Source organism: Excalfactoria chinensis, chromosome 20 (genome assembly GCF_039878825.1).
Source record: "Excalfactoria chinensis isolate bCotChi1 chromosome 20, bCotChi1.hap2, whole genome shotgun sequence".
NCBI lineage: Eukaryota > Metazoa > Chordata > Aves > Galliformes > Phasianidae > Excalfactoria > Excalfactoria chinensis.
The window spans coordinates 5080113-5107300 of record NC_092844.1 but is presented as its reverse complement, the minus strand read 5'-3'; the positions used below and the strand labels follow the sequence as shown (position 1 = coordinate 5107300).

Genomic DNA, 27188 nt, shown 5'->3' with positions numbered 1-27188 from the left:
TGGAAGCTCAGAGCCACATCTGCCAAGGGGGGGTCAGAGCAGGGGCAAAGGGAGACGTCACACCAACCTCTGATACACACAATCCATGTTCCTAACAGACGCAGTTTGCTCAGGCACACTCAGTGCTGTGTTCAGTGGCCTGTGAGTCACAAACGGGCTGAACCGTGAGGGTGTGAGCCTGCAGCTGCTCAGCACACTGCACACAGCAGGCAGACACCAGCAGGGCTCCCACACAGAGCCACGAAGGGAGGAGCACAGGCCTCGTCTGTGTGGGTACAACACAGCCCAGCCCCACAGGGGGGGAAAGGAGCTTCACACAAACAGTACTTGCCACCAGAAAGCAGCAGCCAACACAGCCCTGACAACACTCCTGCTGTGCTGGGCTTACCTGCGGCCCACCAGAGTCGAATAAGGGGTTGATGTAAAGCCTGGATGCCCGCAATGCGGCCGTCGGGCCCCGCAGGGCGCAGCATCGCCTCGACGGCGCCGCGCTCCCCTCAGCGCTGAGGCGAAAAGAGGCGCGAGAGCGACCGTTACTCCGCGCACGCGCCCAGTGCCGGCCGTTACCCCGCGCACGCGCACAGCGCGGCCGTTGCTCGGCGCGCGCACGCCCCTCACCTCCCGCCTCAGCCACGCGCCCCGCCTCGTTAACATGCAAATCTATGCGCATACATTTGCATACCGATGAGGCCGCGCGAGGAGCGGGGCTAGCGATCAAAATGGCGGAGCGGGGCGGCAGAGGGAGCGGCGGGCACGGCAGTTTGGATAAGAGCATCACCCTCCCGCCTGACGAAATCTTCCGCAACCTGGAGAACGCCAAGCGCTTCGCCATCGATATCGGTAACCGGGCGGACACGGCGGCGCGGAGCGGGGGGGGGAAGGGCGACGGCTCTCGCTCTGCTGCGGGGACTCGCCGCGGCCCGTCTGGCGCTGTGCGCGGGGCACGCTGGGACATGCAGTCCCCAGAGCTGCCCGGGTCGGCGCGGAGCGCTTGAGCTTGACTACAGCTCCCGGCACGCAACGCGCCGAGGGGGCGGCGCGAGGCACGACGGGATTGGAAGTCCAGCTCGCGGGCTGCGGCGCTGTGCGGGCGGGGAGCGGCACTACAGCTCCCAGCGTCCCCCGCGCGGCGGTAACGGGCAGCGGGGGAGGGGGGGGGTAAAGCCCGGTGAAGGGACGGCGGGGGGCTGCCCTTGGTAGAGAGAGGGGCGAGGAAACGGGCATGGCGGGATGAGCGGGCGGTTTTAACACGGGATCCTTGGGCTGCTGAGCGCCAGGCGGGGCCCGGGGCGGACTGCAGGAAACAGGCCCGAACGGCCCCGGGGCGCCACAGCTGGGGAGCACTAATGGGGGCCGCCCCTGGAGCCCCTATGGGAGCTGTGAGAGGGGGAGCGTGTAGAGCATCACTGGTGGGTGTTCACCATTTAGCCAGTGGTACATCCATCGCAGCTGCACTGATTGTTGTCATTACTGTTATACAGAACACACAGGGGAGCGTCTCCACGTAGCACAAAGTCATTGAGGGGTTTTTCGTTTTGAAGAAGAAAAAAACCCCTCACCTGTGAGCCATGAGCAGCTTTGGATTTTGTTTACCAGAGACGTGAAAGCATTGCACGGTGCCCTGAAATAAGAGCTGAGGTCAGGGGAGCTTTATTGCTTTTGTTACTATTAGTGTCTGCCAGGGATTGCTCCGCGCTGACCTCGCTTGGATGGAGAACGCCTGCTGTTTTCTCTTACAGATGGCCAAAAAATCCCGTGTTGATCTCAGCACTGTGGAAGGGACGAGTGCTGCTATGCAGGCAAAGCTACAGGCACCAGCAGATCAGTTTTCCACTTAGTTAAGCTGCATTCCTTGGTTACGCTCGTTGGCAGAGCGTAGGGCACTTAGCAGTTATGAACAGACAGACTTATTGCTAGGATTTAGGTTTTAACCCAGAAGATGGTTATAACTGTTTGCTTGGTCTCGCATACACGTACTCAGAAGGCAGTGTGCCAGGTCTTTGGGCAGAGGCCAGCTGTTTAAACTCAGCTATGAGACAGAACTGTAGCACTGAGAAGTACGGACCTTCTGTGTGCCCTGTAGTTATGTTTGAGGTATGAGTACAAAGTTAAAGCTGACTTTCTGTAGGATAAGGGTGCTCGGTCTGCAGCCCACCCTGCTTTAATCTGAGTTCAAATTACTGTTCAAAATCAAGTTCCTCAGTCTGACTTCATGCATTGCTCAAACATGGCAAGCTTACCTATAAAACCTCCTTGTAAGCAGCAGATGTGGCGGCTTCTAGAACGTTTTCAGATACACAGAGTGCATACTGTGCTAATACGTGCTTTGCCTTCAGTTAGTTACTCAGCTCAGGTAGCTGAGGGTTTCAACCAAGCTACCTGTAGAGCAGGCAAACCTAGTGGTAGAGATGAGTAAGAACTTGTGGCGATGGCTGGGGATGAAGAGAAACAAGAAACATCAGCTGCTGTACGTGGATTTCCTGGAGTTCTTCCATATAGTGCGTTTGCCATTAACTATGCCAGGTCAGGCTTTAAGACAAGGGTTCTTTGATCACTGTGTTATGCACTTAGCTTAATTGTATTTGGCCTTAGAAGAAGAGAACTCAGCTAAGAACTCTTAGGTAAAGCATGTGTAAACATAAGTTAGGTTGTTTGCTCTAAAGTGAGGCGTTAATCATAAGTTGTCATCTCTTTTAACAGGTGGCTCGTTAACCAAGTTGGCTTATTATTCAACTGTGCAGCACAAAGTGGCAAGAGTGAGATCCTTTGATCATTCTGGAAAGGTAAGGACTGCATCATTAATGAATTATGTGAGATTGACTCATAACCAAGGTAGAACCAGAACTGGAAGTGAGATACTGGGCTTTTCATAGTACAATAGAAGCCTTGTTTGAAAGCTGCCTAGTACTTCTTTCTATAGAAAACATGACTTGCAATTTACTCAGTGCTTCTGAAAAACATGTAAAATGTTGTTTCAAACGTGTTTCGATTTCATGCTCGGAAGAAAATTTACTATATATATTTTAATTGTTTTCTCTTAAAGGACATAGAAAATGAACCTTTGTATGAAATATCAGTTCAGGAGGAGATCACAGCTCGACTTCACTTCATCAAGTTTGAGAACAATTATATCGAAACTTGTCTAGATTTCATCAAAGACCATCTTGTCAATACAGAGACTAAAGTCATCAAAGCTACAGGTGGTGGTGCCTATAAATTTAAAGATCTTATTGAGAAGAAGTTGGGGTTGAAGTAAGTGAAACTGTTTAAAGCGAGTTCAGTGTCGTTGAAGTGATACTTCACTGCCTTGTCGTGGGCAGACTTTCTGCTTTGCCATTCTACCCTTAAAAGCCATCTGCATAGCAAAGCGGAGGCTGGAGGAGAGGCGTGCATCTTGGTGGGGTCAGGCTGAACACAGTAGTTAATCAGCAGGAGTTGCAAAGGGATGCTGTATCATTAACTGGTCGGTAGGGGAGCCACTAGAGAGCCATGCGGCTTTAAGGAGAGGCAGTGCCAGGGAGAAGTGTGTTGTTATCACAGCTGTTCTAGAAACGATTGGTTTGCAACAGCTGGGTTTTTTTTTTTACTTTTAACTTAAATTCCTCTGTATTATGATGATGTTTTTCTATTCACCTCCCAGCTCACAGCATTTCAGTGGTGCTATCCTAGTTATCAGTGGCACGCTTCAGACGTGCTGTTGAACTTTCAGTCACCATCCAACCACACAGAACCTCCAGCTGTGTATAAAGTACAATCTTGGAGCTATAGCAAGCAGGAAATAAGTTTGTTACAGACAAGTTTAATTGGGAATTTGATCAGATACTGTGATGGGTTGTATTTATTTTAATTATGAGTCATTACTGAAAATCAAAAGATGATATCTACAAGGAGGCTGTGTTATTAAAAGCCAAAATATTGCTGGCAAGCTTCTTTTTAATTCCATATGCAGCCAATACCTGTAGCTCCCTGGGTTCTGAAGTCACAAAAACCTTCTGCTGATTTTCTGAGCCTGCCCAGAAGGTAAATAATTGAAACAACGCAGTAATTTATTGCATAGATCCTGCCTAGACTTCATGCAGAAGCAGAGCCTTGCAGGAAACTGAAGGGTTCACCATTCACACGTTTATCAAAAGCCACATGCTAAAAAAGCTGCTGTAAGTACAAATAATCCTATCATTCACTTACACCAGCATAGATCATGACCTGATGCTACTGGAACAGGACTTCAGAATGCCACTCACACAGTGTATTTCTCAGTTCCTAAGGTACCCTTTTCATCTCATTTACACTGCTTTTTTTAATAACTTGTTAGAAAATAGTTCTGTTGCATTAACTGCCATATGGGTATCCTGGCCTACTTTGTCACACGGGCACACATATAGTTGTGCTAGCACTGGAGCTGCAGTGGAGGTGCAGACAGGAGCAGGAGTACTTTTACTGAGGGACAATTAATGTAAGATCAAAGTGACTGTAACTACAACCTCACTTTGGTCTGTGTGTTGAATGGTGGAGCACATGCAAATCTGGCTTTCGTGGTTTAAAAGATCTGAGCTTCTGCTGCATGTAAAGACTTGTAAAGTCTTAAAAACTCATGTTCTAAAAGAGCACTTGCTTATCCATAAGGCTGTGAAATTTATAAGTTCTTTTCCCTTCCCCGTTTCAGAGTAGATAAAGAAGATGTAATGACCTGCCTGATCAAAGGATGCAACTTCCTGCTAAGGAACATCCCCCATGAAGTGTTTGCGTACCAGAAAGATTCAGACACAGAGTTCCGATTCCAGACAAATCACCCAAACATTTTCCCATACTTGCTGGTGAATATTGGCTCTGGGGTTTCAATAGTGAAGGTGAGTGGTTGCTAAAATCCGTTGCGTCTTTTTGTTGCTTTGGTTTGGTTTTGTATTTGTAGAATTGATGATGATGAGCTGAAACTTTACAGTTTTACATTCCGATTTCATACAGAGTTAGGAATGCTTTTCCATTCCTTACTGTAGTTCATCGTTTTCAAATCAGATTCCATTTGGTATTTAGAGAAGCTGCTGTATGAACTGATAGGACGAAGGCTGCCATTATGAACAGCTATAATAGGGCTTTCTAGATAAATGTGCTCTGTTTTGTTGACAGGTAGAATCAGAAGACAAATTTGAATGGATAGGAGGGAGCTCAATTGGAGGTGGAACCTTCTGGGGTCTCGGAGCGCTGCTCACTAAAACAAAGGTATCAAACCCTCAATTTTAAGGAGTGTGTGAATATACAAAATGCGAAGAGAAAGCCTGAAATAGTGGAATGACAGACTCTTTAAACAGGGAGACACAGTAATTCAATATGGTATTTGTATGGGAAATTAGAAGCCCAATATCAGCACAGTAGATGTGGAAAAAAAAATGTATCTCTTGCAGAGCATTCTTTTATTTGAAAACTGTTGTCTTTGTGCAGAAAGAGAAGGGGCAGTTTTGTTGTGCTTGGGACAATCTTAATGACCTCCCCGTGGAGCACTGTGGTCCTATACTGTTAGATAAAGGCTGAATGCTTGGTCTATGTTCATACTTCTAATGCTTCTGAAGCATAAAGGGAAGCTTTACACGCAAAAGGATACAAGTAGAACGCAGGGACAAAAGCGATTAAATGCTCTGTGGCAAAATAGTGATCCTGTGTGTGTCTGCAATAGTATCCACAGCAGCAAAACAGAGTGCCTAATTATTGCAAAGTGTGCGAGAGCAGGAGGGGGGGATTTGTACCTCTGCTATTCTTTTCACTTTCAGGGACTCAGCACTTAAATCTCGGGTTGGTGATCTGCCAGAATAAGGCCTGCTCTGCCTAACTCAGCTCTTAAATCATGCTGTTTTTTCCTGTCTCAGAGTTGCATGTGACTTAAATAGGAGTCACTAAATGTCACCAGTGTAGAAAAAGCTAGAGTTACATATGCACTGGATAAGAAAATGTCAAAGGGAAGACCCGGCCTCAGAATATTTTGTTTGGTGCATTTCATAAAGAAATCTTAGAACATGACAACGTCTGCTTTTTTTCTTTAATGTCTTTGTAGAAGTGGGAATTAGCAAATTGATGACACAAACTGCTGGGATAACGCAGATGGGTTTTTTTAAAGCTGAATTTCAGGGACAATCATTTCTGTATCTGTAAAGGCAGACTTTGTTCATTTTTTAATCTTATATTTTTCTATGCCTGAAGAAGACTTAATTCTACTCACTGTAGCTGTGTTGCTGACTTCATTCCAAGACGAGAGATGTAAAGGTTCTGTTTCATATGTATTAATCTGGAGGAGATTAAAGATGATAGACCTGGGATCATTTTTTGCTAACTTACTTGCTGAAATACTAAAAATCCTTCCTATGGTGCTGGATAAAGTTGTTTTTCCACCTTGTTTTAATTCTTTATCCGCTGGGGTTGCACGTAGGAGAGAACATGGCAAATTCTGCTTAACTTAATGCTGTACTGGTTCTGGATGACATCATTTTGCCAGAGAGCTTTCACTTCTCCAGAATGCTGCAGAGCAGACAACGTGATTCATCCTGCACTCAACCTCAAGTTTGCAGGGAACGTGCAACAAAACATGTGCGGATTATAGAGTCACAGAATGACTGAGGTTGGTCCTCTGATCCCAGCCCTCCGCAGATCATTTAAGAGGATAGTTGTGCATTTCATCATTAAAGGCTCTCCACGTAAGATCAGTGATAAGATGTGGACTCTAGATAGAAGTGATTCATCTTTTACTGGCAGGGTTGGTTCCAAGCCAAAGCCCATATTTTTTCTGTCAATGCTTCGGAGTTCTTGCTGTGTGCACGAGGATCTCTGTCCCAAATACCTGCAGTAACTCTGCTTCTCGTCCTCAGAAATTTGATGAATTGCTGCAACTCGCTTCCAAAGGACAGCACACAAACGTAGACATGCTGGTGAAAGATGTGTATGGAGGCGCCTGCCAGACCCTGGGGCTAAGTGGGAACCTGATAGCCAGCAGCTTTGGGAAATCTACTACAGCAGATAAAGGTATTAGTAGAGAAAATTCTACTGAAGATTTGCCATACAAATAATATCTTATATGGCCTGTCAGATTGGATTTGCTACTTGTTGTACTTGTTCATGCCATTTGTTCCTGGCCTTTCAAGCAGGTTTCTTTCAGGCAGTTTTCGTTCTGTCTTCAGATTGGTTTCTTTTCCCCTAGATGTAAACAGTCCCTTTGAGCATTCTTCAGCTGTACTAATTTAGCTCAATCTTTTCTTCCTTTAAGAGTTTTCCAAAGAAGATATGGCAAAAAGTTTACTACATATGATCAGCAATGACATTGGTCAGCTTGCCTGCCTCTACGCCAAACTCCATAACTTAGATAAAATATATTTTGGAGGATTCTTTATTCGGGGTCACCCTGTTACCATGCGCACAATAACCTTCAGTATCAACTTCTTCTCAAAGGTAATGAAAACAGAATTTTTCCTGCTTGCGAATTCATGTGCCTGGGTGTCTTTTTCTAGGTGACTGGGAAACTTTGCTAAGTGGAGTCACACATTAAGTAAGGGCTGCTGGTAGGTAGGTAAGGCAGGGCCTTGTCGTGGGAGGGGTAAAATAAATGTGAATTTCCTGGGAGTTCTGTCTGGCCTCTCTCTATTTATTTGTTTGGTTGTTGGACAGCTGTCTTGTAGCTGCCAAGGTTTGAGCTCTTACTGTTTGTTTAGATAGCTACCATTGTTATTCAATTCCTCTTGCTGACTTCATCTATTTCTTTTCACCCCCAGGCTATGCAGTGTTGGATTGCTCTGCTGAGATAGTTAGCAACTAGTATCAGTAGTTGTTGGTTGATTTTATTATTATTATTATTATTTTCATTTCTTTTTAAAAAAGAAGCAAGCTGTAATTCTTTGCAGCTTTTGAAGCTGTGGAAACGCTAAAGGTATTTCAGTGGGAAAATGGTTTAGTCCAAAAGCTGACATGCTGCTCATCACAGGTAGATCAGTTCCTCCTCCATCACAATGCATATCGCAGTATTACAGTTTATTTTTTCCTCAGTGCTTCAGGCAAGAGACTCCTATAGAACGTTTGTATTTCCCCTTGTTTCAACCTTGCAGTCTTTCTTTAAGAACTTGGTTGAGTTTCAAGAAAGCTCCAGCTTTAGATTCTTGCAAGCACAGTTTTATCTGTCCAGAATCTCGCTGTGAATGATGCATTTCCTCACTACAGCTAAAGCCAAGTGTTAACTTTTCTTACATGACGTGCTGTAGACAGAGCTTATTTTCCTTTAGAGGGGACAACGTCTCACAATAAGAAAATGAAAGGTGTTAGATGGGGGGATGGTCCTGTTCTCCCTACCGTTCCTGTTAACGTTTAAACTTAATTAAATTCATGGGGAAAATGCTTGCCTGTGATAATATACAGGGTGACTGTTGTTGTTGCATGTTCAATACAAGATAAACTAAGAGATGGCTTGGGTGTGGTGGATGCAGAGTGTCACACATTTATGTTGTGTTCTGACCAAGAAATCAGATGATCTTACACTTTCAGCCTGTTCAAGCAAGAGGAGTTGAGTACTCATGGAATAATGCAGCAGTCTTTGCTAGTGAAGCACTGGCTTCCCTCTGCTTCTGTGGTTGTGCAGGCTTAGAACACACACCACTTCTGCATGTATTTTTTTTCCAGCTGCCTTAGAATTGTGGGATGATGTATGTTAGCAGCTCCTCCTGAAGCTGTCATTCAGAAACACCCTTTTTTGGTGCACCATTAAACTTACTGAATGTGTTAGAATGTAGTGCAAATGAATATTATCATCTTCTAGTTGTTTCTATTAAATTTAAGTGTAAATCTAGTGACAAAGAAGTACGTGTTAGCCATCAGGGACCATCCAATTGCAATGTTTCATATTGTGGCAGGGAGAGGTTCAGGCATTGTTCCTGAGACATGAAGGCTACCTGGGAGCCATTGGGGCATTTTTAAAAGGAGCTGAACAAGACAGTAAGTACAGCATTGCTATGTTCTGTATATGCTGTGTTCTGAAATGTCAGTGTAATGTCCAAGTTTCTCTTAAGAGGCTGCATGTAAGTTGTTGCCTAGATAAACACATTTGGCACTAATAAACACAGATGCTGGGCTTTGCTTTCATATATTTTGGCAAGGACGTGATAATTTCTCACTGTTTTCCTGCTTGCCTCTGAGAATCCAGCAGGATTTGGCTCTTCTCTTTTCTGCCTTTCTGCACAGAGCAGTCGTACCTCTAAATGCAATCAAGGAAACTGAGTTCCTGAGAACTTTCTTCCTCTTAAAGAGGCCAGCTTCTGAATTCAGTTAATGTACTGAAGAACAGCATCTCAAAACTGTGTTCATTGCAGAGTGAAAAGCCTCATAAATGTTTATGAAGGATGAGACACTTCTTTCCAGCATTCTTGGGGCATAGGATGCTTTGGTTGAATTCTGCCATTTGTATTTTCTTGTTTTTTCTTGTACTACGTGCCATTCACTTCATCAGAGTGGAACAAATAACAGGTTGCTAATAGTACTTAGTTTTAGTAAATATCAAGTGTATCTCAGAACAGTGGATGTGGAAGTCATTTTGTACCCACTCCATAGATAACAGCAAGGAACTTGGCTCATAGCTGCTTAGACGTGGGAGATGTTCTTTCTGTTGGACATACGGTGTACGTCTGAGCTTCCATACACTCAAAAGGAAAAAAAATCTAGAAGTAACTTTAACGCTCACGTCAGACTTTGTGCTCTGAGAGTTTTGCAATCTATTTTGTTAATGATGGACTTGAAAAGAAAAAAACTCTCCAATAATAGAAGCCTTAGGCACCCATAGTGCTTTGAAGACATCCTGCTCTTTATAGCCCGTAATGATTAAAGAATGTGTTTAAGAAAGAAATGGTTTTTGAATTGTAATTTTCTCATCTCACTCAGTTTAATTTGAAGCTCTGTAGAGTTAGATAATTCAGCAAGTAGTTAAAACGTTCCTATTGGGACTTAGAGGGGAAAAAATACATTTATTTTTAAAGACAAATGGCTTTAGCAGTGGAGCAGCTTCTCTGTAGAGATGCTGACTCCAGACTCATTCACGCGAGTGTTTTCAGTTTTATTTTCAGATTATGTGTCTCTCTCTTTCTCTTTTCTAGATCCAAATCAATATAGCTGGGGAGAGAATTATGCTGGGAGTTCTGGTCTTATGAGCACATCACCCGATGTCTACCCCATGCAGAGGACCCGGAGTGGTACAGTATGTGGTTGCCTTTCCTAGAGCTAAGTGTTGGCACTTACTGATTTGAACTTAGATGGCTATTTGCTCCTTGCCCCTGCGACTGTGCTGTATACCAGAAGTGGCTGACATGGTGTCTTATGTCACGTGTGGTGGTTTGACGTGGTATTTCTTAGAAGATTGTGGCTGCTGCTTTGTGTTGCTTGGCATCACTAAAAGAGGGAGACGTCCTGCTGCTGCTGCTGCCCTTTCTTTAAGTAGCTTGGCTTTGCTGTGGCACTTCAGAATCTTGAATGTGATAGATTCAATAGGATGCCTTGTTAATGGCTGCATGTGCTAACGTGCAGATGTCTGCAAATCTGAGTTGTCCGATGATGGGATTCTGTGGGCCTTGTGCTTGTTTACTTTCTAGTAAATTAATTTCTGAATAAGGTCTAATAAACCTCTCTTGTTTTTCACCTAGTTTGACATGTTTGAAATGGATAGGTTGGAGAGACCGCTGGTTAACCTGCCGCTGCTGAAGGACCCATCAACCTATATTCCAGACACTGTTGACCTCACGGATGATGCCATGGCCAGAAAATACTGGCTTACTTGTTTTGAGGAGGCGCTGGATGGGGTAAATATCAGTGGAGCTGTACCTACAAATGGTCTGCACAGTTAGAAAATCTTCATGTGGGAGGGACAAGCGAGTGTGCAGGAAGTGAAAAACAGAGCAGATGAAAAGCAGGTTGCACGAAGGAAGAATTCAAGTGGTAACTCCAGTGCCTCGTTTCTCTACCAGGTGGCAAAGCGTGCAGCAGCCAGTCAGCCAGATTCAGTTGATGCACCTGAGAGAGCTGAAAAGTTCCGACAGAAATACTGGAACAAACTGCAGACACTCAGACAGCAGCCTTTGTAAGTGTCTTCGTTTCCCTGCTTTTGTAATCTGGCCACCTCTGATGAGCAGAGCAAATTAAAAGTTAACTGAAAGCTAAATAAAAGCTCTTGTTCTTAAGCAGAGCAAGCTTAAAGCTAAGTGGGCTGAAGGCAGTAACAAGTTGATGCGTCAGGTCCTCTGAACAAAACATGGGATCCTCCATATTAGAATTTAACTGAAAAATTCTATCTGTCTCTGTAGAAAAATGACTAAAGGTCTACAAGTTACTGAAAATGTATCTGGCATCTTTGTCCCAAACATTTTCCCTCTCTGTATTTAAATAATCCATGCAATAGATTTACCACGTAGGGGCAGCATTTAGCACATGTAGCATGTGAAGACTTATAACTGAAGTGTTTGTCTTACATGCTAAAACTGTCTGGAATTCATCCTATTAATGGAGGAAACAGGAGAAAATCACTCTTTTTTTTTCTGTTTGAAGTAGTTGATCTGTTTTCCCCTCTCCTTTTTAAAGTGCATATGGCACCTTAACAGTTAGAAGTCTTTTGGATACAAGGGAACACTGTTTAAACGAGTTCAATTTTCCGGATCCTTACTCGAAGGTAAGCTGTTCTTGCTTTACAGGGCAGACAGTGTGAGTTCAAGACGCTGTTTCTGTACTCTAATGCTTTGTATAAGTAGTGGCTTACATAGAAGAGATGAACAGTATTAACTGGTTAGCTGTTGCTGTTCTCAGGACAAACGGTTGTTAATTCAGATAAGGCAGTGCCACCAAGAGATCTTGATGTAAAGATGGCACTCAATTACTTCCTTTTTAAGGAAAAAAAAGAACTAGCTGTGTAACATTTGAGCTCATTGGAGATAGAAGTGGGGGGGGGGGAAAAATCGACAGTCCTTAATCATTTAGGATGATGAACCTTTTGATGCAAGATTAAAACACAACCCACACTTTCCCATCTTCTGCAGAAGCCTTCTCACGCAGCTTACCTGGTTTCACTGTTGCTACTTAAGTCTCTTTTTGGTGTCCATATATACTGCCCATGATCTGCCATACCTCTCATGTATTAAGACAAGTAATTCTTAGCCTACACGTGCTAGCACTAATAAAGCTTTCTATTAGAATCCCAGGAAACGTTTTTCTTGTTGGTACTAAGCATGCTGATAACAGTAACTTGTTGGTCCATTAGAGGCCATGAACGTAGAGGAGAATGCTTGAACGCGGTCTTGGGACTGAGACAGCCAGTGATGGGTAAGAATTTTTTGTCCGTAAATGCGATGTTTCATGTCTTTCTTACAGGTAAAGCAGAAAGAAAATGGCATAGCCTTAAAATGTTTTCAAAGCGTAATCGAATCTTTGGATTCATTAGGCTGGGAGGAGAGGCAGTTTGCTCTGGTGAAAGGACTTCTTGCGGGGAATGTCTTTGACTGGGGAGCAAAAGCAGTCTCAGAGTAGGTGTTAAATATTTTAAAAGCACCCTTTTAAGATATAGAATATCCAACTGTTGTTTGTTTTGGTTTGGTTGTTTTTTTTTTTTCCTTTTAGAAATAAGTAAATGAAATGCACCGATCTAATTGTAGTTTGTATTTCACCTCAATCACGTGTTGGTTGTTTATTTGCAAGCATTGCTGCGGTGCAGCAAAGTTTGTGTTTCCACCCTTAAAATCTGGCAGAGGCAGCACTGATGAATGTTTGAATTCAGTGACACAGCACTTCATGTTGCAGTCTGGCTGCTGTGTTTGTAGCACTGTTACTAGCTCTGCTTTTGAGTATGTGTTACATTTAAGCTGATATCATGTTCTTATAGTAGAAAATCTGCTCTCTGTAACCCACAGTTGCCCTGATATCAAACTATATATTCAATGGACTATAAGTTAGGTTGCGTGGTCTCTTACAATAACTAAATCCCAGTTGTTTTCAATCAGCATACATTTCTATGGCCATTTTCAGAGTTTTGTTTCCTCATATCCTGTCAGCAGCCATGAATTCAGAAAAGGATGTAACTGATGATAATATGGAGTAGGGGAGGTGGGCAGTTTTGCAGCTAACATTCAGCACTTCCCTTCCCTTTGAGGAGTTTTTCCCTTTTGAGTGAATAACAAAAAAGTGCAAGTCAATCCCAAACAAGGTGATTCAAGGCAACTTGGACTTGTGTTAATTCTAATGCTGCCCACAGCTGCAGAAACTTGAACTGACCCCAATCACAGCAATTAGTCTCATTGCCACTTGTGTAAGTGTAGCTCTCCCTCTCTTTGAGGAAGAAGCTAAGATTAAACATCGCTTGGCGTAGACTTAAGGCACTTTATCCTTTATGAGACTTGACTGGCAAGCACTGCCCACATAGAGTAATATTTTAACTGACAGCTTAGAATCTAGCCTCATTATGTACATCCTCATCACCAGCTAAGTTTGAGGCTACTTTGCTATACATACAGCCAATAGGAATAGCTTGTAAAATCTCTCTAGTTAATTTCTCTTTTTTTCTGCCTTCACACAAATACAACTTAAAATGGTGCAGACCAATATCCAGATAAAACTATAAGTGTTGTTTTATGGCTATGATCATTACTACAGTTATGGTCACATGCAGATCTAAAGTGTTTTGTGTTTGGTTTTTTTTCCACATAGAGTAGTGCTTGCTAATCTCTAATTTAACTCTAATTTAAAGTACATACAAGCCTTTTGTTTTTAAGGGTGGATCTATTTTTCAATCATTGGACCTGTCCATACTCCCAGTTATAATCACTGCAATAAAATTGCTGACCACCTGCTATATAAGTATTCAAATTAAGTGAGCTGAAGTTGCTTAACTGCGTACCCTTTATTTCTCTTCTGATACAGTGTTCTGGAAAGTGAGCCACAGTTTGGATTTGAAGAAGCCAAGTCAAAACTGCAAGGTATAGGGGGGAGATCTGTAGTGTTGGTTAGATCTGGATGTTGTGTTAATAAGGGAGTATAGAAGAGTGTGATGGTGTTTAATGACAGTTGTGCTGGTGACAAGGACTCATTAGTACTCACTGGTGTTATCTGAAATACAGCTGACAGTCTCAGCAGAACGTTGCTTTTTGTGTTCTAAATTATGTGGAACCCAAAAACCTCTCTCCTTGTATGGAAGCCCTAGCTGCTCCAATACTCAGAGTAGCCTGTGCTGTTTCTTATAATGGTTCCAATCCTGCCCTAGCAATAGTGTCCTGAGGTACAGCAGCACCATCCTCAAATAAGCCATTGTGAGAGCTGGCTCAAGTGACTCTATTGCTCTCAGAAAAATTCCACTCCAAGACCAACTTCCAATAATTAAGAGCTCAGGAACTCCTTAACATTTAAAATCTGAGCTCAAATATTTCACATCTTTAAAGGGACACTTCCTGCTTTGCATAATGTACAGATTGACTCTTTGCCTAAAATTTATGCTAATACAATTTTGTCTGTGATGCAGAACGTCCCTGGTTAGAAGATTCCTACAGTCAGTGGCTGAAGCGGCTGAAGGTATGATTCCAGAACTACCACTAACTGTTGAGTAATTGAATGCGTTAACTCATGAAACAACCTTAAGCTTGTTTCTAACAGATTTACATAGCCCTGCTAATTGCTAATTAAGGAACTTCAAGCAGCATCCTGACAAATCGTTCTTAAAAATTACTTGTTATTCACTGCAGAAGTTCTTCTGCTCATATGACCTGGACTGAACTGCATTTTGTAACATCAGATATAGGATAAACTAAAGGTTAATGGAGAGTAGGAAATGTCTTTTTATTTTAGGATGTCACTGCCCCCAGCAGTCCATCCTGCCCTTTCCTGGCAGAAGGGAATCCTGTTTACCCTACAGCATGCTAGCTTATAACAGCCACAAAGGTAGGTTGACCCTAAAAACCATACAGGCAGCTATCCGTGCTGCTGCTTGTATTCTAGAGAATGGTATTCTCCAGCTGCATGGCATAACAAAACATGACTGACAGCTTAGCCTCCCAGCAGCAGGATTACAGGCCTAACCACCCCTCTGGAGGAAGTTCATGTTCACAGCTGCTGGAGTCAGACTTGTCTTTAATTAATTATTAATACTAGATAAATAGAGGGGTATAAAATCCTGGACCTTAAAATCACTGTTTCTAAATAATACAAACTAGTCAGTGAAATGAACTAAATGAATCCTAAATGCATTGCTTTTCTCTTGCAGGAGGGTCCCCCTCATAAATGTGCCTTAATTTTCGCAGATAACAGTGGAATAGACATAATTTTAGGCGTCTTTCCTTTTGTTAGAGAGCTCCTTTCTAGAGGAACAGAGGTAAGTGTTTTTCTTTGTACAGCCAATATATAATGGAGCTTTTGTAACTGCTGAAAGGTTTGTTAAATACCTCCTAGCAGTGCACTTTATGAGACTGGCTTTTAGCACCTAAATTGGGAATGATCCAATTGGAGTCAATGAGCTTGTCCCTAAATTCCTGGAAGTCTGAGGTCTAAGTAAATATACTGCAAAGCAGAGTTGGGGTGAGGTCAGATCTAAGCTTTCTAATTGAGGATCTGTAATGTCAGAACACCTGGCGTAGCTGGCTACTTTGAGAGGAAAATAAGGACCAGGCCTCCAGGCTTTCTCTTCTCTTGATTCTTCTGTTACTGTAAGCCAGAGACAAAGGCAGTCATCAAACAAACAAGAAGCTCTTACACCATATATGGACTGTGTTAATCAGTGAACTATTTTGACATCTTTGCCTCAGGTTATATTGGCTTGTAACTCTGGCCCTGCCCTAAATGATGTCACCTACAGCGAATCCCTGATTGTTGCTGAACGGATAGCAGCAATGGATCCAGTTATTCAGTAAGCATATAACCGGTCTTCATTGTGTATCTAAAAAAGCACAGAAGGAAGAAGCAAGTTCCTCATTACATACATAGGTCCTTATTTGTGCTTATTACTGTCTGGAATCTGCAACTAGAAGTAAGGTAGAGAGGATTCACTTCAATGATGATGAAAAACTTAGAAAGCAGTTCTTATTTATATTTAATAGTATATGTATCAGTTTCTTGTCAGTATCATCCCTGATAAGCACTCAAGCTACTAAAATGTTGTATTTTATTTGTTAAAAAAAGAGTAGTAGAAGGAAATATGTGTCATTTCCAGCCTATTTCCTGTAGAGGACAGGTAGCTGAGCAGGGAACCTGCTGCTCATGGAAGAGTGTTTCTGGGTGATTTCCTAGCAGGAAAAGAAGCCTTTGCAAAGAATGCTTAGATATTCTTTATGTCTCTTTACTATATTTACAAGACTGTAACTTCATTTGTTCCTGTTTTTAATTAAAGATCTGCACTGAAGGAAGAGAAGCTGCTGTTGGTCCAGACAGGTTCAAGTTCTCCTTGCTTAGATCTAAGGTATAATGGCAAATTTGTCTTTGTCAAATGAAGGATGACATGACTTTGTATGTATTCTGAAGTACTTTGGCCACCCTTCGCAGTTGCTTGGTCTGTTTTACAGACTTGTAATATTGATGAAGCCTTAGTTGCTCTACAGCTTACTTATCAGTTTGGTGTTCAGCAATTACACGTTGTCAGTAACCCACCTGACCGTAAGAAGCATTTCGCCTAGTTAACTATTTTTAACTGAATTTCTCTCTTGGTCACAGAACTTAACCTGTGTTTTCTCAGAAATCCCATTTCTGTACACATTTAATGAAGCTTTTAAAACTAACATTTGACCCCATTTATTTTGATTAAGGTGTTATTGTTTATTGGCATCGGTAATTCCATCCCCTGCCATGTTTTCTATAAGTGACAAAGCCTTTAGGACATCTGCTTTTTCAGCTATACCATGTATAAGGACGACTATTTCTAAGCCATACCTCTCATTTCAGCCGCCTGGATAAAGGTCTGGCTGTGCTGGTCAGAGAACGGAAGACAGACTTGGTAATCATTGAAGGCATGGGTCGTGCCATCCACACCAACTACTACGCAGCTTTGAAGTGTGAGAGCCTCAAGCTTGCTGTTATCAAAAACTCCTGGCTTGCCGATCGCCTTGGAGGGAAAATATTTAGTGTCATTTTCAAGTATGAAGTGCCATGTAAATGATAGAGATCTGGTCAACTGGGTGAACAGGAGCAGCAGAACGGACTTGCACTAGTTTTACTTTAACTGTAAAGAATGTATTTTTATTACAACAGGGAAAAGAGGTCACAGGAAATTCCATATTTATATTGTGCTTTTGTGACTTAAAAAGCAACAATATGATTCACTCTATAGTATACACACTCAAATATATATATGTATATCACTCATTGTTTATTTTGGTAAGTGTTTATTTTAATGATGCAGTATTTGTGATGAAAAGACTTTATTTTTTTGTTCTGTGAGACATTCATATAGAAATATATTTAAATGTCAATGAAACCTTTTTTTATACATCTCTGCCTACTCTGCCAGCAATGACATGGCACATACCAAATAGTTTTTAAAGTGCTAAGCGAATCTGACATTGTATTTTTCCATGTCAGCTTTTAAACTTACCCAAACAGTCTCATGCTCTTTGCAGTTAATTGTGTTGAAGGACTGATCCGTCTCCTAATCTAACGAACTTTGTTTCAGCTGCATTTAAAACAGAACTGTTATGATGTGAGAGCACATAGTAGATAACTGAACAGCACTACCACCAGTTAGAGAACTCTTAACTCCTACTGCTTCCACTGTTACTAACAATCTGATTGGGGGGGAGGGGGCAGGCTGCACCCATACTAAATTACTTAGCAGTAATCAGAAGTTTAAGTCTACATTGCATTCAAAGTGAATCTGTAACACTTTATTCAGGAATAACCAGCTCTATCCCTGTCACAGACACATTAATTTCTATTTCCTTCAGTTATTTAATGCAGGAACAGACAGGAATTAGTCTCTCTGTTCATACAGTGCAGTTAAAACCACTTCTAAGTAACTGAATTTGCAGCCTGCTCCGTCAGCTGTGCAGTACATAAATGCAGTGACAGAACCATGAATTTGCAAGACAGTTTGTTCATGCATCAGCCATTCCACCTCTGAAATGAAAAACAGCTTAACAAGAAAACCACTTAATTTGTAACCAGAGGAAACTGTTCCCTGTGAATTTCAAAGATTCTTTTCTGACAGCAAGAAAGTAACAAAACATGCCCGTTGTTCACTCACCCTTTTTTACTGAATTTGTACTTTCTTTAACTGATTTTGTTTGCCAGTGTTCACGTTGTCCTGCTCTTGGATTTGAATTATGAATCTTATTCCTAAACACTTCCCAGTCAGGTTAATGAGGACAGACTGTCTTCTGTAGGCAAACAAGGAAACCTGTCTTGTGATGGAAAACAGACGCTTCTTAAATCTAGTTCCTGATCTGTGATGCTTCCCTTTCTCAGATTTTAGGCCTTTGTGTAGAATACAATTAAATCCCGCATTATTGGGATAGAAGCATCTGTAACGTCCTTTCTGATTCAGAAACGACCTTCGCAGTGATCACTATCATTTGCCTAGAAGAGGGCAGAAGTACAGTCTGTTTATAATTAAAATCTTAAGAAGCAGTTATTCTTGATTAGAAGAGTCAGATGAAAGCTTTAATTTTCAAGATTGCACCTCATTCTATAATTAGGCTTCATATTAACGTGTCCCGAGCCATTTACTCCTGCAGGCATTCGTGCACTTTCATAGTAAACTTCTAAATTAAACATGGATGTGATTCCCCCCACCTTAACCTCCCTGAATTTCTAGCAGCTGCACTCTCACTCTTATCAATTTAAATACCTCCAAGCTGCTTGGTTTTCTTCTATAACCAGCTCCACCATCAATCCAGAAGTACTGTGTTTGTAATTAGGAAACTAACACTCTAGTCTTGCAGAAAATTATCTTCCTACAGCGATGTAGCTCCTATGACATATAAATGGTAGAACATTAATATATGCCCATTCTTTAAGCATTTATTTTAAGCATTAGCCCTCCCTGAAGTCTCCTGGCTTTGTCTTGTATTTTCTTTTATACGTAGACGAGTGCACATTTCTTCTGTGAAAATGGAGCAACAAGATTTCTGGAAAAGAAGAGGGGAGAAAACAAGGGAATAAGTTTTTCTGTATCGTAGAATCCAGCTTTTCAGTGTTCACTGGACTTTCATTGCAGTGGATGGAGAACAAGAACACCAAAATACTCATTCAAATTCTAGTGCAGTTTTATTTACATGTGTTTTCCTGCTTGTCAAATGACTTGAGAATAGCCATACTTGAGAATAAACTTGTTATGGATGACTTACTGTCCTCTGTACACATTGGAGTATTGGAATGCAGCCCATCTGCATTACAGTCAATGCTTCTATATAACATTTTAAGCTTCTTTAGTATTTTATATTGCTCAGGCTACATAACTGTCACACAGCCCAAGCAACGACATCGCAAAGATTTTAAAGAGTTAATACATAGCATCTATTTTCCCACCCCATTACATTTCTTTCCTTAAACAAACAAGATTGCCATGGGAAGAAAGCCAGCATTCTGCACAGGGGAGCATTAATGCCCACATTAAACAGAAGGGATCCCAAGAGGAAAACAGAGATGATGACAGTCACCCACCTTGACATGTCCAGCAGCATGTCTGCTCTTATTTGACAGCTCCACCATAGCTGCAATCACTCCTAACGCGAGGCCAATTGCAAGAGTAAGAAAGAGCCCACCCAGAGCTTGGGGCTGCAGAGGACTCCATCTCTCTCTGCTTTTGTGGAGGCAGCTGGATTCCCACCACTTGTTACGCAAGTAGTCGAGATCACCCGATTCACGCAGTTTGAGGACAGCAACTGATAGCTTCTTAGTCCATGGCGATGCTGGCAGCAGTGGAACAAATGAGAAAAGCACGTAAGAGAGATCACAGACACTAACATTTTTAATCAACCTGCTACTATACGACAAGCAGGGTTAGCTGGGTGCTGCTTCCCAACTTTCAAATGGCCTTTCTGCAGAGCACAGCAAAGTAGTGTGAGTGCTTTCGTAGATAACAACCATTCCTATCCCACCCAGCAACAGAATAATGACCGTACAAAGGCCCTTTGAAAAATACCATCAGTCATGCTTGCAAGAGAACAGATTTGATTAAGAGTTCTGCATTCTTGGTATTAAAAATAAACAAACAGAAAAGAAAAACCTGGTATCATTGGCAGTGGGAACTTTTAAAAGCTACAGTTCAAAACAAGAGTGAGCATTTGATAATTCAGCTACTGAATGAAAGCACTGGATAGCTGGGTTAACAATTTGTAGTGGATTATTAGTCTTAATACATGGAAAATGTCTCAGTTTCATGTCACAGCTATGCCAGGCTCTCTGCTCTAACAGGCTATTTCAAAACCACGAAATCCAAGTGGAGAAGTGGGACAGAAGCCATACACAAGGACTAACCCTGGGCAGTGGCGATGCCGTATCCTCTGTCTCCAATAACTTCAGGGGCTCTGATCAAATTGCAGTGTCTGGCGGCTGCAAGGTCTTGAGAGATTGATTCACCAATGAAGGCATAATTGGATTCCATCACACGCTGAACTGCTTCCTGGTAGGTTTTGACTAAAACGTGGTCTCGTCTCTTGTCCATATATTCAAAGATCATCCGATGGATGGGATTCTTGGAGTTCTGCAACCCAAGAATTCAAGAGATAAAGTGATGTGTTAGTTACCCAGACAAACATTTGCCTACATGTGCAGTGACTGCAACAAAAAATAATAGAGAAAAGAGGACTTAAACTATTTACCTTTGAGCCCTCTGTGATTAAAATTATCATCTAATGTTCAAGGTACACAAGAATAACCCCTGAAGACTCGTACCGTTGTCTTAAGCAAGGGTACACTATTAACACAATCTTCTGCATGCTTTTCTCTCAGAGAAAAGGTGAAAGAAGGGATAAGAAAACAACATATAGCAACCACATTAAAGTACAAGAGAACTGACAGAATCAGTCTGCAGAGGTGGTGTAAGACCCAAAGTGAGCTAGACAGCTTGGCTGCACTTTAGCAGTTCTAAGGCAGGCACCTTGAAGAAGTAGAAAGTGGAGGAGCCATCCAGCGTCCCAAACTCGATCTTTCTTTGCTTCACAAGATCTTCAAACGTTTGGATCGTGAGCTGCTCGCTGCCAGAGCTCAGCAGCGCAGTGAAGTTGGCGATGTAAGCAGCCAACAAAGCTATGGTGAAGAGCCACCAGATGGCAGCGATGACCCGCACGGAGAACGCCTTGGGCCGAGGGGTGGCACCTGCGGGATGAAAGGAGCCGACACAAAGTACGGTGGTGAGAGAGCTCAGGCAAAGCCAGCCACCAGCACAAGTCCCTAATCAAGACATCTCTGAGTTTTAGCACTGCCAAGTGTCCCTATTTCAACATCTTGTCCCTCAGCACCCTAACCATGCAATACAGCACAGCACTGCCATGGCCTGCTGGATATGCAATCAGCTCCTCCCAGCTCACCTTGCAATGTGAGCGCTCCTGCACCAAACCAGAGGCTGTTTAAGAAGGTGAAGTGATTCTCTTCATTCTTTGGCTCATTCCATTCACAAGGGCTCAGCCTATGAGGAAATAACAAGACGAAACCAGACACTAAAGAAAAAAACAATCCTGCAGCACGATGTGCAACAGTGCAGACAGCCTAGAAATGCCCTATCTTTCCATTGGAGGTCCTCCTTTACCTGTAGCCCAGTTTACCTAGTAGACAAAAATGCTCCTGGTCAATACCTCAAGTATTTTGCAACACTGAAGGCTCAGGAGGCTTTTCTCTGTAGGTTTGCCAGCTACCTTCTTGAACCACTGCATGATCTAATCTCCCTGGGGCATTACTGCCTAAGGAGCAGCAATGGCTCTATTCTTTAGTATCAGATGAAGGCTGCTCCTCAGAGCAAATCCTTATCTACAAAAGATTGTGCACAAAACAAGAAAAGCAGCAACAGATATTTTGTTCAAGACTGCAAAGTCAGTGCATGAAAATAGTCCAGGAGACAGGAATGCAGGCAGGAACATGGTCAGAGTAAAGAACAACTGTGAAAAAAAGTGAGAACAAAAAAGCTGAAGCACAAACACGCCGTCCTTCTGACAAGAGTGGACAATCCACACCAAGAGACACGGTGATTTTCATTGGGAGATCCTACTCCTAATCTGCCTTTAAGCTTTATTAGCTCTGGTTCTAGATTTGTACAGAAAGTTCCTCAAAGCAAAATGCACCCTGGTACTTAAAATCCCTCCATAGCTGGGAAAGCAATTGACTTGAGCAAAACCTGCAGAACACATTTATACCTGGCAACAAGGAAGAGGCAGACACACGTCAGCACGTAAGCAAATAGGAGGCCAGTCCAAGTCTCCTTACTGAAAGGAGCCAGGAAGTGGAAGAAAGACATCTCATCAGAGATGGTGTCCTTTCGAAGCAAGATTCCAATCCCAGTCTGCAGGAATGGTGTAGTGAAGGAGACAACCTCTTCCCTTGCTGATGTGACTGTCAAGGGAGCCACTGCAATGTCTGCTTCCTGTAAGAAGAAGTTGAAATATAACCAACCATCCCACCTGCCTGAAGATTTCTATCACTCAAACAGAATGCTTCCCAGGCTGAGTGGACAGATACCTACATGGCCTATCGCCATGTCAGCACAGCTCCTGGGCTTGTTTGCTTGTTAATGCTGCAGTTTGTCCAACATAAAATGAAAATTACCTGTCTCAGAATCTCTCCAATCATCCCTGTCCAGTTCCCATTGGAAGAGATGGCGCCATACTTCCCATCTCCCACCACCTTCACCTTATAGCTGAAGTGAAGCATTGAAGCAAGTGCTTTCAGCAAATCAATGCAGTATCCCTCCAGTTCTGCACTTCTCACCATGGCATAGGGATCTTCCTGCATAAACAGGGAAATACAATTACATGCCACCACTATTTTCCACTTCAGGATAAAAACAACTCACAGCTAATGTAACTTAGACAAAGAATAGCAGAATGAAAAGGCTGAAACAGCTTTCAACTCTATTGTGACAACACTTGAAAAGTACTGATGAATATGAGTGTCAAAAAAGGCAAGGTGTAACTCCAGCTATCTCCCAGCTACAGTGTTTTGTTATTGCCTTACCAAGATTGTTGTGACAGTCAAAACTGGAAGATTCTCTTCTGGTCCCCTCAAGTCATTCGCCTACAAATAACAAAATAAAGGGAAAATAATTGGATTTCCCCACTTATCTAGGGTTTAACATTATAACGTGTGTGTGTGTGTTCCATGACAGTAATTAATCCATCAGAAGCATTTTGCTTTATTGCACGTTGTCAACAAACAAATAAAAATCTCATTAAATGTTGTCACAATCCTTCAGGTACAAAGTGCAAGTCTTCCAAAGAGAGATGGGTTTATGCTGCTGACAAAACAGCTAGCAGCCAATTAAGGCCTCATTAGAGAGCAATTCCTGGGGACAAAACAGTGGGAATCCTGAGATGAAGAGGAAACATGAATGCACTTTCACGTGGAACACCAAATTCAAGAATGCATCTTCCAACCTTACTATCGTTTAACTGAAGATGCTTTCTGGTCACTTCACAACAGTTCATGCTTTTGCTACCAAAGCTGTCTTTGTAGATTAAAGGCATTGCACACCACGACCTCATCTACTTCTGGATTTAATAATATCCAAGAGCTTTTGCATGTGTGACTTTATTGGTATCTCTGCACCAATGAACTTAAACATACCTTAATCATAGCATCGTCATTCCTCATTGCTCCTGAAAAAACAACAACAAAATCAACTCCTTGCAAGGTTTATGTTTACAGTTCCTTAAAAGTGAACTTTCATAAACTCATTTCACTTAGATAAACGGAATGATTGTCCTCGACTCAGTATTAATGTCAAGCAAACTGAGGCAGAAATACACACAGATTCAGGCTGCAGAAGCTTCTAATTCTAGCTTCATTATTATCACTCACACATTGAAAAACAGTTTTTGCAGAACTGCCCTTCCTGATGAAGGAAAAGCCGGCAGTCCTGCTGCTTCACATGAGGAAGATTCCCCCCCAACTCCTGCCAAAGCCCATCTGTACACCTAAGGAAAAGCCCTGTAAGCAACCTGAAGTTCATCAGCATTGAAATCCAAGACAAAAGGGTTTCTTAACAGGTTCCCATTGTTGCAGCAGACTGAAGGAGACCATCTTGCAACCACTGGGGCAGAAATCCTTCTGCACCTCATCCAATTGCTTTCTCCCCCAGAATTACAAGTGTTTTGACTTTTCATTCCCGTGAAAATTGACTGAAGAACGCCTGAGTCTGTCACCAGATCTGCTATTGATCTGTTGTTCTGTATTACCTCTCCTCCTTGTGTCTGTTTCCTCTTCAGTAAAAATCCGCTTGTAAAAGTATTATTAATGAGATTAATTAAGCCTTTGGCTCTACTCTTTGCTCCAATGTGCAGCTCTTAACAAAATCTGTTGAATTATTTGATCCGCAGTTTCCTTTATATCCTAACACTCAGAATACCTCAACTCCCCAGACCTGCAAAAGGTCTGAGCTGTAATAATAGAGATGCAGAATTAAAAACACGATCATGTCAATATATGGCATATTAACTACCCCGGATGGTTTCTTTATTTCTAGAATGTGCAACATCGTTCTCCATGGAATCAAAGAATTCACAGCACAAAAGCCAAAAAAAACCCCAAGATAAAACAAAGAAATCAGAATGCTTTCACTCTTCCAAGGAAAAGCTGAGAGTTTCTCATTAAATATAACAACGTATTCATTCATTATGTATTATTCATTCTTTGCATTTGCATTTTCTTGTCTTGTGCTCAACTCTACATTATTGTTAAAACAAAACCTGCTTTTTCCCTCTCCTCCACAGTTCTCCATGGGAGCTGGAAATCTTCACAAAGGAATTCTCTTGTCTCTTTTCAGAAACTCATTAGAGCCAGTGAAAGCTGTTTGAGGCTCCTTTTTTGAAGACCTGCTAGGGTTTCTTGGAAGAAAACAGTCTGTACCGAGGGCTTCAGCTCCCCCACAGCGGCACTGGATGCAGCTGTTCAAAGCCCCATTGTAGGAACTCCTGAAAGGGCCATAAGTAATCGAGTTGCAGCACTAACTCTAAGTTCATCACAGTGACACTTCTCGGAAGCCAAGTCCTCATTATAAGGCATCACAAAAACATACCACAAAGGGTCTCACCCCTCCACTCTTTTCCCCAAAGGTTTGCTGCTGCAGGAAACCACTGCTTGTTGCTTACTCTGGACTCAGACACAGAACGCCAAAAAGCCACAATAAGATTGAAACAACAGCATTTGTTTCAGCTGCAAAAGCAAGCTCCCCAGCTCCTCACACTGGGGATGCAGTGCGATCCAACCAGCTGACTGCTGTGCACAAGTCACTGGCAGGCTCCTTCTGCCGGCCCTAAGGTAGGTCCTGGTAATGTCTTCATAACCAAATCTAAAGCAGATTTTAAGACTGTGTCCTAATCTAGCACTAAGATTAACAAGAATGAATAAGCTGCAAAAGAACAAAATCAGACTGGAATGCAGCTAGCATTTTTGGCCAGATATTCTCACCTGTCTGGCTCGATTCTCTCAGGAGCAGCACAGTTGTAACCACACAGAACATAAAGTGAAGTCCTCTGTCCATTGCAGCAGAAATAGTTACTGTTTAGAGGAAACTTCCTGTTGAGGTTAAAGGAAAGTCATTAATACTGGTTTTATGATTCCTCGGTGCTGAGTTAAATCAGTACATCTTGGATTTTCTGCATCTCAATTCTGAAGAGTCCCAACTCAAACAAGGGTCTCCAGGTCACATCTGAGACCAAACAGAACAAACATTAAAGAACAGGTCCCAGGGAGCACTTCAGTGCAGAAAAAATGATGTGATGAACATATGAAGTGGAGGTATCCACTGCCTGTTGTATTATATAATTCCCAGCCAGCTCCCCACAGAGGAGAGGAGGTTTCTCCTCAGCTGCCAGGTTCAGTGTGCAGGCATCAATAAGCAGGAGATTTATCAGGAGGTCCTTATTGCAGAGACAGAAAAGCAAAGTGTTAAATTTCCCTTGTTTGGGTTGCAGAGGAATAAAAAAGCAGCAAGAACGATACGCTTGAGCCAGCGAGGAACAGCTGTTCTGTTTCGTTTTCTGGTAAATTTAACCAGTAAATTATTGCTGCTTTTTCATTATGATTGGGTACGTACTATAAAATGAGCTTTATTTCAAGTGTTCTCCATCAAAAAAATAAAGCTATTCTGAGCTGGTAATAAAAATGAGAGCGTTGTTATCACACTGGCTGCTGTCTGTCTAAAAGAAGAATTGCAAAATTAGTGCAAAAAGAGCATTTTTGCAAAGCAAATACACTTCCTTAACTCTGTGTTAGTACTAAGAACATTTAGGGGTAAACGGAATCAGCTACAGTGAGAATACTGGGAGGACAGATGACTTCAGTGCCTTGCAGCCCATAAGGAGCTGCTCAGCTACTGCTTAAATTAACCACTGCAACATCCCTTCACCACCCACCTAACAAAGTACTACAACATTTCCTCAAGTTTTACAGCAGAGCAAATTAAGGATTTAGGAGGTTACTTCGTTAGAATTGGCTCTAGAAACTTCTGAGTCTTATAAAATGTGAAGAAAAAAAGATATTACTCCTCAAACTCCTCCTGCATGTAGTGCTGAAGGGAGGCATTAGTATCAAACCGAGCAGTGGGAAAGATGAACAGCCATCAGCTAAAAAGGAGACAGCCTGTTGCACACAAGCTTCAATCTTTGCCAGCTATGAGCATGGCAGTGATTGAAGGCAGCATCTCACTTACGGCAGTTCCTTTAGGCTCTCCTAGCTTGGTCTGTCTGACCAGGTCCCAGCTGCAGCACTTCGATAGGCAGGCAAATGGAACTGCTGGAACTGGAAGGCTCGCTGCATCCACGCTGTTATAAGGCCAGCGGGAGGAGCCAGGCACGGGGCTGTTAGAGGAAGGACGTGCCAGCCGGCAGAGCAGGCTCTGGGGACATCTTTTGCCTTGGAGACAGAGGAAGGGGAGCACCCCCAGCAAAAAGAAGTTTGGAAGCAGGTCAGTCCAGCTCAATACTACATTGAGACTGGGAAAATACAAGTACCTCTCCGTGGCCCGCTGTGTGGTCCTGTAACAGCTTTCTTTCTGCAGTACCATGTCCTATTCAGCT

At 42.5% G+C, this 27188-nt stretch overlaps 2 protein-coding genes and 1 long non-coding RNA gene across 5 annotated transcripts in view; 1 reads left to right on the top strand and 2 right to left on the bottom strand.

The window, feature by feature from the left end:
- LOC140261320 (uncharacterized) overlaps positions 1-804 on the bottom strand; it is a 60652-nt gene extending 59848 nt beyond the window's left edge. Inside the window, exon 1 of the long non-coding RNA XR_011905697.1 lies at positions 683-804. This is a non-coding gene — a long non-coding RNA (uncharacterized lncRNA). The remainder of the gene's footprint in view (positions 1-682) is intronic.
- PANK4 (pantothenate kinase 4 (inactive)) lies at positions 625-17433 on the top strand. The gene is made up of 19 exons (XM_072354607.1): positions 625-840; positions 2701-2783; positions 3044-3252; positions 4664-4847; positions 5125-5217; positions 6852-7005; positions 7247-7428; positions 8877-8958; positions 10110-10210; positions 10653-10808; positions 10974-11086; positions 11584-11671; positions 12367-12518; positions 13909-13964; positions 14504-14553; positions 15242-15349; positions 15780-15880; positions 16361-16429; positions 16909-17433. Exons 1-19 carry the CDS (start codon positions 663-665, stop codon positions 17120-17122), a joined length of 2373 nt encoding a protein of 790 aa, XP_072210708.1. The 5' UTR covers positions 625-662; the 3' UTR covers positions 17123-17433.
- LOC140261318 (probable glutamate receptor) lies at positions 17180-27188 on the bottom strand. Of its 3 annotated transcripts, XM_072354608.1 has the most exons (12): positions 27123-27188; positions 26822-27024; positions 25579-25686; positions 23737-23768; positions 23128-23187; positions 22720-22899; positions 22311-22537; positions 21492-21589; positions 21062-21279; positions 20440-20665; positions 19624-19871; positions 17180-19088 (listed from the first exon to the last, which is right to left on the bottom strand). In XM_072354608.1, the coding sequence occupies exons 3-12, from the start codon at positions 25649-25651 to the stop codon at positions 18987-18989; spliced, it is 1464 nt and encodes a 487-aa protein (XP_072210709.1). In that variant the 5' UTR covers positions 25652-25686; positions 26822-27024; positions 27123-27188; the 3' UTR covers positions 17180-18986. The 3 variants fall into 3 exon arrangements, with proteins under 3 accessions (XP_072210709.1, XP_072210710.1, XP_072210711.1); XM_072354609.1 differs by lacking the exon at positions 27123-27188 and having other exon boundaries at positions 26822-27028; XM_072354610.1 differs by lacking the exons at positions 26822-27024; positions 27123-27188 and having other exon boundaries at positions 17184-19088; positions 25579-25713.